Here is a 9351-nt window from a genome sequence, read left to right as displayed (position 1 = left end):
GGGGTTTTGTGTAGTCTGGTTACTGTTTCAATGGCTACTATTGTGGTTTTTTTTAACGACCTTGACTATCCATAAGGTCGGTCCAGACGATCAGTCCAGACGATCAGTCCAGACAATCAGAAAACATCTCTTTGTATCAGTGTATTGAAAACAGGGGCACAAGGGAAAGTGAAAGTTTTGTAACCCAGTGTTGTGCAACCATATGGCAACTAGCTGGGAATAGTTTTAACATCGAAATCTATGAAATAGTTGTACTAGTAGAAACCAATATGTTTTCTAAGAAATCTGCTTAGACAGATCCTTTGTATCACTTTTGGTTCAGATGTAAAGTTGTGTTTTAAAAGGGGACTCTGTTGCATTATTGAAGATGCAGCAGAAAATACTTTTTTCATGCGTTGTAAATGTCAGTATTATTAAGTACTAGTATATTTATTACATATGTTTCTTCAAATAACCGTTTTTTTCCAATTTTGACTATTAAATCAGTCTTGATAGTTTTTTTTTTTCCAATTTTGTTTATTCAAGGTCGGATATTACTAGGCACGTGAGAAATACGCATGCAGATAAAGCTGTTCATGTTATTGATTTACGCCACCAGACATTGGATGGAAAAGAAAAACCAAGATCCCCAGATAAAAAACGGAAGAAAACATTCCTCGACTTTGATGCAGAAATTTTCACATCTGAAGGCTCATCTGATGAAGAAGAAGAGAAGAGACGAAAAAAGCCTTTACAGAAAACTTCTGGAGGAAGTGAGTCTCCTAAAAGTGAGTATTTTGATAATTTGATAAGATACTTAGCTGATAGTCGTGCAACATAAACCGCTGGAGGTTACACATATTTGTGCCGTATATGACAGCGTTAACAGTTGCAAGTACTTTTGTCTCATTCTTTTTGATTCAGGTCAAACACATTTCAAGGACACTTTTCTTCAGACAGTCACTGTCAATGGCAGCTGAGCTATTTTTCTGATCTTGATGGAGTCAAAAAACGAGACATAGGTATGATATTTGGTATACAGTTGTATTAGTTTCGGCACATCTCGTTTCCATGGAGATTATTTGGCTCCGCCTCCTCAGTCACGGTCTATTGACTTGGAAACTTTTGTTTAGTTACATGTATTTGTCTGTGATTATGTCAGTATATGGACAACCACTATTGGTAGGTCAATGATATTTGGTATGCAGTTGCATTATTTTGGCACTTCTCATTTCCAGAGATTGTTTGGCCCTTTACCTTCAGTCATGGTTCATTAACCTTGAATATTTTGCATAACTTACAGGTTAAACTATTGCTATTTTAATTTTCAACATTTGCATTTTACTATCAAAATAACAAAAAGGCGAGACATATCTCTGTGTTAACAGTTTATTATGCATTGTTGAACACAATACTTTGGGATGCTTATTATGTGACGGCGTAAATTAATTATTAAAAATATACTTCAGCCTTATGTTCCGAAGTTGTCGTATGTCATATACCTATTGTCCTTGATCACATGTTCATGGTTCTGGTTCAGCGAATTAAAAAAAAAGCTGTATAGTTTTTTGTTTGTTTTTTTACTAATTCTTTGTTATTATGAATAATAGGATAACTATTTTTGGTAAATTGGATCCTTGCAAGGCCTACAAGTTCATCAGACAGGGTTCACCTGACCTCGTCGTCATTTTATTGATCAGTGATCATCAGGTCGTTATCTCAGATACTATAAGCAGTAGGTCATTTACATTTGGTGTACAGATTGGAATGATTGTAAGGTATGCATGTCCGTCTGGCATGTTTCATCTTACATTATCTTCATTTTCACGGTGCATTGGTCAATATTAAGTCTCTGTGTTTTAATCCGTTTCTCAGATACTATAAGCAATAGGTCAACGATATTTGGTGTATTGAAAGATTGTATAGTGTGCATGTTTGTCTGGTAGTGGTCATCTGACCTTGACATCATTTGGTTCATGGTTCATTTGTCCATGTTAAGTTTTCATGGTAAGGTATATTTCTCAGTTACTACAAGTTATAGGTCAACTATATTTGGTTTATAGAATGATTGAATGATGTACAATATATCTGGCAAGTTAATCAGACTTTGACCTTATTTTAATGGTTCAAAAGTCAGTGGTAAGTTTTCTTGGTTATGTCTCTTTCTCAGGCACTTTAAGCGATAGGTTAACTTTATTTGGTGTATGGAATGACTGTATGGTCCACACGTTTGTTTAACAGAATTTATCTGACCTTGACCTCATTTACATGGTTCATTGCTCGAAGTTAAGTTTTCTTGGTTGTGACTGGTTCTCAGATAATATAAGCAATAAGTTAACTATATTTGATGTATGGAATGATTGTAAGGCGTACATGTCCGTAGGAGATGGTTCATCTGACCTTTATTTCATTTACATGGATCATTGATTATTGATTATGTTAATTTATGTATTTCATAACTCTTTCTTAAAGTCTTTCAGCATAAATTCAATCATGATCAGTAAAGCAGTCTAGACTTTTCGCCATGTGTACTCTTGTTAAGAAGTACTCCTCATTGAATATACTTATATACAATAACCAATTACAATTAACAATATTTGGTATTTAAACCCCGAAGAAGTATAGAAGCGTTTTTGGAAAGATTTGAACGTTTTCCAATTTTTTCCCAAGGCATCACCTCGCAAGGGAGTGTTTTATTGGTTTACATCTGTCAGTTTGTTCTTTAATTTGTCGCATTTTTCTGAGTACCTACAAATTTGAGCTCCCTGAAATTGGTATCAACCTTTCTGGTAACATGCTATACCGTGTGACGGGATTTTACATCCATTATTCATTAACTTCTTATGAGCATGCTATTCTTACACAAATTAAAGGTTCCAGAATTAAATGCATTCGGGAAGGGATGCACTATTTTAAAACCTACAACGCCCATGAAATAAAAAAATTCATTTTACTTTAATTCTTACAAAATTTCAAGGAAAATTCCTCCTCCATCATGGTTCATTGACTGAAACTTGCAGAGTGTACATGTTAAAGTTGGTGATAAGGTCAATTTATATAGTAATATAACAGAATTATACGAGGTTAACATACATTGTTGTTTTCAACGAATAGTTTGATATATTTTTTTTTAAAAAAACGTTTTAGCCGTATTTGACACAACTTTTTGGAATTTTGAGTCTTCAATGCTCTTCAACTTTGTACTTGATTGGCTTTATAACTATTTTGATCTCAGCGTCACTAATGGGTCTAATGTAGGCGAAACGCGCGTCTGGCGTATTAAATTATAATCCTGGTACCTTTGATAACTATTAAGAACAATGGCAGTGAAATGAAAATAAACCATGCAGGAATTTCTTTAGAAGGTACTTGTTTTTACTTAGGTCTTGATGAAAAATCCCAATATGCTTCAAGGAGTAAGAAACGGGATTCATTGATCCAATATTCACTGGTATTGCAAATGAAGGCTTCAATAGAATGAAATAACTCGAACAAGGAAGAAGCATTAATTTCTAAAAATTTAAGGCCTATTGATTTGTATACAATAATCCCATGTTTGGGCATTTAGATACGGATGTCATTGAAGTTATTTATGTCATTAGACGTATGAAACTATTTCTTGTGTTTTTTTCAGCTGATGATAAAATTAGGAAGATCATTTACTCGTGCAACTTGTGTGATTACAGTACAGATGTTCTGTACCTTTACCGACAGCACCTAACATTCCATCCGGGTTTCAAACATCAAATACAAGGAACATCTTTAGAATCGAAAAACAAATGTGGATATTGTGGCTATATTGCGACCAATAGCAAAGAATTTGATAAACACATGGAAAGACACCTAAATTCCCGACCGTATAATTGCCCCTATTGTCAGTTTTCTCAGTATAATCAAGCTTCTGTTCGATATCATATCCAGAATAAGCACCCTGGGGAAAAAGTAGAAGTTCTTAAAGACAGATCAAGTAGCTGCCTTACTGGTGATGGCAAGATTCCAAAAGTCATGCTTGTAAATATAGAACCAAATATTTTATTAAGAGACATATTTACAATGGAATCTGAATCATTTGAAGAATTGCTGATCAATGCCAATGTTAGTGTAATTGATCTCCACAGTATTCCAGACGAACAATTTGGTAATGTTTCTAAATTGCTTGGAGTTAATGGTGATGAAGATGAGTGGAAGCCATCTCCACAGAAGAAACGTAAAGTGATAGAAGAAACAGAGGAAAGTGATGAAGAAGGAAGAGACCATTCGGATATGGAAGTAGATGCGCGTAATTATTGTGATGCATCTGACCACGATACAAATTCAACGAATGATGGAACTCATATTGCCGACGACGAATCTCGTAATGGCGAGGGAGAACATATTTCCGAGGAGAAATATAGAAACAAAGGAGACAAGTCAACTGACAAAATTGTAAACGAGAAGAAAAAATCAACTGAAATGAATACTCCCTCGACAACCAATGTATCTAGTACAGAATATGAAGATATCAGTGATACAGAAATGGACTCTGAAAATGGTGCTATTTTTAAAATGAATGAACAAAAGTTTTATGTAAAAAGTGAACTTACATATGAGGATATTAGTGACACTGATGACTTGTGAATGAACAAATATTATGTTAATCTTGTTTTGTTATGTAAATACATCGAGCATAGTTATGCTGCATCATAAATATCTATCTATTTCCCAGGGACTATACATTTTTGTAGTGCTACAAAACAAGTATTGTAATTTAATAGAACCTCGTTGTACTTACAGATATGCTCAATATTTACTTTAGGTTGGTTTTTTATTTAATTTTGTACAATTTTACACAAATTTTACAAGAGGTTGAGATCTTTTTTTTTTCATAATAAAAATGTCTTATATCATAAGCTTGATAAGTGAGATTACCACTCCAACTTTGCTTACTAATTTTAGCCTCACCAACTTTACAGGTTGTCTTAGAACCAAAACAATTAATTAACTGGAAATGCTAATCTACTGGTAGACCTAATTATTAAAGTTGCATTAAATTTACTACTATTTCCTGTAGATGTTGTGGTACTCCCTTGGTTGACAATTCGTTAAAGTTGCTTAGTTATTGGGTTTTGGCCATCTTGGCGAAGGCGGCATCAACATAGTATTAGTTTGTGACTAGGTCAGTTTAAGGGAAACACTAGAGGTAGGTCAAAGATAGTTGGTATGCAGTTTTATAAGCATTGGCATGTCTCATTTTCAGTAATTGACGAGTCTTTTGTAGAATAAACGCGGGTCTGGCGTATAAGATATTAAGCCTGGTATCTTTAATGAGTGTTTTTCATTGAGACTGCCCCTCAGTCATGATCTATTTACTTTGAAACGTTTGCTTATTTTACATGTATTAGATTGTGGTGAGGTTATTTTAAGGGTATCCGCAGTGGAAGGTCATTGATATTTGGTATGTAGTTGTATTAGCATTGGTACATCTCACATTTCCATGGAGATTATTTTGGCAATGCCCCCTCAGTCATGGTCTATTGACTTGCATAGTTTACATCTTAAAGTTTGTGATGAGGTCGTTTTATAAGATGAACCACTAATGATAAGTCAACGATATTTGATGTGCAGTTGCATAAGCAATTGGCATATCATTTCCATGGAGATTATATGGCCCGCCCCCTCATTATGGTTCATAGACGTCGAAACTTATTTGCTAAAATCGCCTGTTACAAAAAACTGAGCAGGTTCATCGAAAAATAGTCGTGTGATAACCACTTTTCAACCTCCACGTTGAAGCAACAACTCTCCTGAAACTCTCCTATTCCTAGAAAAGCAAAAATTGATAGACAGTTCGATCGAATTAGATTTTAACGAGAAATGAATCATAGTAACTCACCTGGTTAGGAAATCCCAGGCAGAACATAAAAACAATCGCATTACAAAATTACAAAATTTAAGTGGTGATTCGTCCAATACAAATTGGTTGAAATCTGTTGAGCAATATTCGGGTATGAAACCAATTAAGTGATGCTACCCATTGTAAGGAACGTAACAGTAGTTTTCGACGATGATTAGGCGAAGGTTAACCATTCGTTTGCTTCACAGTCTAGTTGGATGACGTTAGGGACCAAATGATGATGTTAATAACTTAAACGAGAACTTGATCTTAACGAAGCAGAAAAAAAAAACACTTTAAGATATTCTAAATCCTTCTAAATAATACGGTCTATTGAAAGGAGGAGCATCAATACTTAATATTCCGTAACGTTTTTATGTCAAGTAAAAACTCTTATCAAAGATATCGATACCAGGCTTATAATTAATTACGCACGACGCACATTTCGTCTACATAAGACTCAGCATTAGCGCTTGAATGACCAAATCAATAAAAAAGTTTAAGAATTAAAGATAAAAAATTTGCAAAAGTTGTTCCAAATCTACGAGAGTCTAGATGGGGGTCCCTCTATTTTGTATTCATAAAATGTTTAAGCCTTTTTCTCTATTCTTTATATGTTTTGCCCGTTATTCTCTATTCGTTCTATTTTTACACCCCATTATTCTCATTCTTTTTTCTCTCCATTAAACTAATGTTGGTCCATTATTCTCTATTCTTTAAACCCCATTCAGACCCTCATATACGCCATGGGGCGGTAAAACTTTTGTGTTTCAAAATATTTTAAGATTTTATGAACAGTAAATTTACAAAACATGATTATCAATATATGGCTGAATATCCGAATCATTGATAAAAGCTAAATGTCACCTTTCTTTAGGAAGATTTAACGATCAAAGTAAAACAATAAAGACCAATACCTCTGCTTATTGTTCTATCAAAAGTTCTCCAAATATTAGTCACACCAACTTCATCAATCCATCATCATCATCATCACCATCTTTGAACGAATACAGACTATGACACATCAACTTGAATAATGTTCTAGAAGATATGATCTGAATAACCATGATCCTAGTATAATCTTAAATTAACAGATTACCTACATAAGCACAAAGTGTACGTATATACAGTGGGATTTCTAATGAACGAGAACAATAGAAAATTCACTCTTATGAAAGACCGAGAAAATCAATAATAAAACAATGCCGGTGACGATACTGATCAAAAGTTATTTCTAAACAACAATTGTATATATTAAAGAAATTATTTGTTTTAAACTCGGTTGTTAGAAATAAACATGCAAATACAAGATGTTAAATGTTCAGTATTTATCGAGATAATTGCATTAGAAGCTTGTGAAATTAAAACCTAAAAAATGTTAATCTTTGCTGCATATTGATAAATAAAAATGGAAAAATCATGTACATAAAAAAATCTAAAGATCTTTCGGGTCACTAATTTTTGGATTGTTCCACAAAGTCTTGAGCATGTTACAATTTCCCAAAATATACTTTTTTCACATGTAAGTTTTCGAATACATCGGTCTGCTCTTGTTACGGGAATATTTGATATAGAAATATTGTCTTTTCGTGAATATAACAATTTTAAAGTCTGTCTGTGCAGGTCCAAAAATTAAATATAAATATTTTTATAAAGTATAGGTATCTTTTTACTATTTTTTATACAATTTTAAGAAAAGTTCGTTTCGATTTTTGCACATGTATTTGCGGTCTTCTCGATCTATTCACATTCAATGTTCACATTGGGATAAGGTCCGTTTGAATATGCTTAATATCTTAATTTCAAAAATGTTAATCTTTGCTGCATATCCTTTGGAGTTTTTCCCTGAACTTTTCTGATCTATCTGCATATATATACGGATAATTAGCTTGTTCGAGAGAGGTATACAGCCAGTAGAAAAAGTAATTGAAGTCGGTACTCAAGGAATTTATTCGCATAGCAACATTTAAAACCAATTTTACATCAATCTCCTGTAGCCTGCTGTACTCGTCGTTTGCTATTTAAGGTGGAAAATGATAACATTAAATGGAAGTTTTGTTTTTATTTTCAACTTATTTCTATTTTTACTATTTACCAGAACGTTTTCCACTTTATAATTGATAGCGTCTTTGCTAAAACGGGACAAACATTGAAAAGATCTAGTTTTAAGTGTTTACCGGGGAGGTAATATTTAGTCACTAGATTTCCCACTATATAGTAATACCTTGTCTGTTTAGGTTGGGTAATTGAATTTGGAACATAGCATTGTTCATTGGGACTTTGTTGTCTTATGGTAGGAAACCAACCGTATGGATTGTATGTGACGACATGTCAATTCGTCCAAAGTGTAATTGTTCTTTAATGAATGTATTACTGATTTTTTTTATGAATATATATGACTGTAGTTTAAGACACATATATGCAAACAAAAATTACTGCAAAGAATAGTAAAAGGTTTTGTAGTAAATACCTAAATTTTGTTCAAAATTTTCTTTTTTAAATGCCTGTAAGACAATTTGTTTAAATATTTTGTAAATTTCAAACTGTCAAATCCCATAAAAGTTTGTGAATTTAAGGGTAAATATTCGATAACTGCTTCCGTTTTGATTACCCCAGGAATAGATTGCCTTACCCGTAGGTGGTACCATTTTTTTTGAAATTTTCGGGTTTAATGCTTAACTTCGTTTTTGATTTGGTCTTCCAACGATTTGGATTCGAGCACCACTGATGTGTCCTATGTAGACGAAACGTGCGTCAGATGTACCAAATTATAATACTGGTAACTTTGATGAGTTTTTCCAACCACTGGATCAATACAACTGGTGGTGGACGTATTACCAGTCCAGTAGTCGGCACTTTTGTTGTTGACATGAAATATCATTGATATGATTATTTTTGGAAAATTTACTGTTTATGAAATGTTTATATTCGGAACGACAACATGACGAAGGTTTGTCTACCCAAGGAAGAGATTTCCTTAGCCGTATTTGGCACACGTTTTTGTGATGTTTGGTTTTTAATGCAGTTCAACTTCGTATTTAAATTTGCCTTTCAACTGTTTTGATTCAAGCGCCACTGATGAGTCTAATTTCAACGAAACACGCGTCTGGCGTACCAAGTTATAAACCTGGTATCTGATGACTTTTAACGAACACTGGATCGATGCCACTGCTGGTACACGTTTCGTCCACTCAGGTGTCACCAGTCCAGTAGCTAGCACTTTTGTGTTGAAATGAAAAATCATTGATATATTCATTTTCGAAAAAAAATCACTGTATATAAATGTTGAATTGTTCGAAACATCAAGGTTTGTCTATCCACAGAAATAAATTGCCTTATTTGCAGTTGGCACAAATTTTTGGGAATTTTCGGTTTTCAGTGCTCTATGACTTCGTATTTGATTTGGCTTTCTAATTGTTTTGGTGTTAACGAGAGAAAAAATATTAATAGGTCGAACTTTTTGTTTTAATTTTCCACTCAATACGTATGCGTGCAAGTGT

At 33.6% G+C, this 9351-nt stretch overlaps 1 protein-coding gene across 1 annotated transcript in view; it reads left to right on the top strand.

The window, feature by feature from the left end:
* Window positions 1-4895, top strand: part of LOC127712072 (uncharacterized) — a 53420-nt gene extending 48525 nt beyond the window's left edge. The window contains exons 4-5 of the mRNA XM_052218265.1: window positions 526-767; window positions 3614-4895. Of these exons, the coding sequence (XP_052074225.1) occupies window positions 526-767; window positions 3614-4596 (1225 nt within the window). The 3' untranslated portion in view covers window positions 4597-4895. The remainder of the gene's footprint in view (window positions 1-525; window positions 768-3613) is intronic.
* Window positions 4896-9351: the final 4456 nt, after the last annotated feature.

Source organism: Mytilus californianus, unplaced genomic scaffold (assembly GCF_021869535.1).
Source record: "Mytilus californianus isolate M0D057914Y unplaced genomic scaffold, xbMytCali1.0.p SCAF_8, whole genome shotgun sequence".
NCBI lineage: Eukaryota > Metazoa > Mollusca > Bivalvia > Mytilida > Mytilidae > Mytilus > Mytilus californianus.
This window is presented reverse-complemented; position numbering and strand designations above follow the sequence as displayed.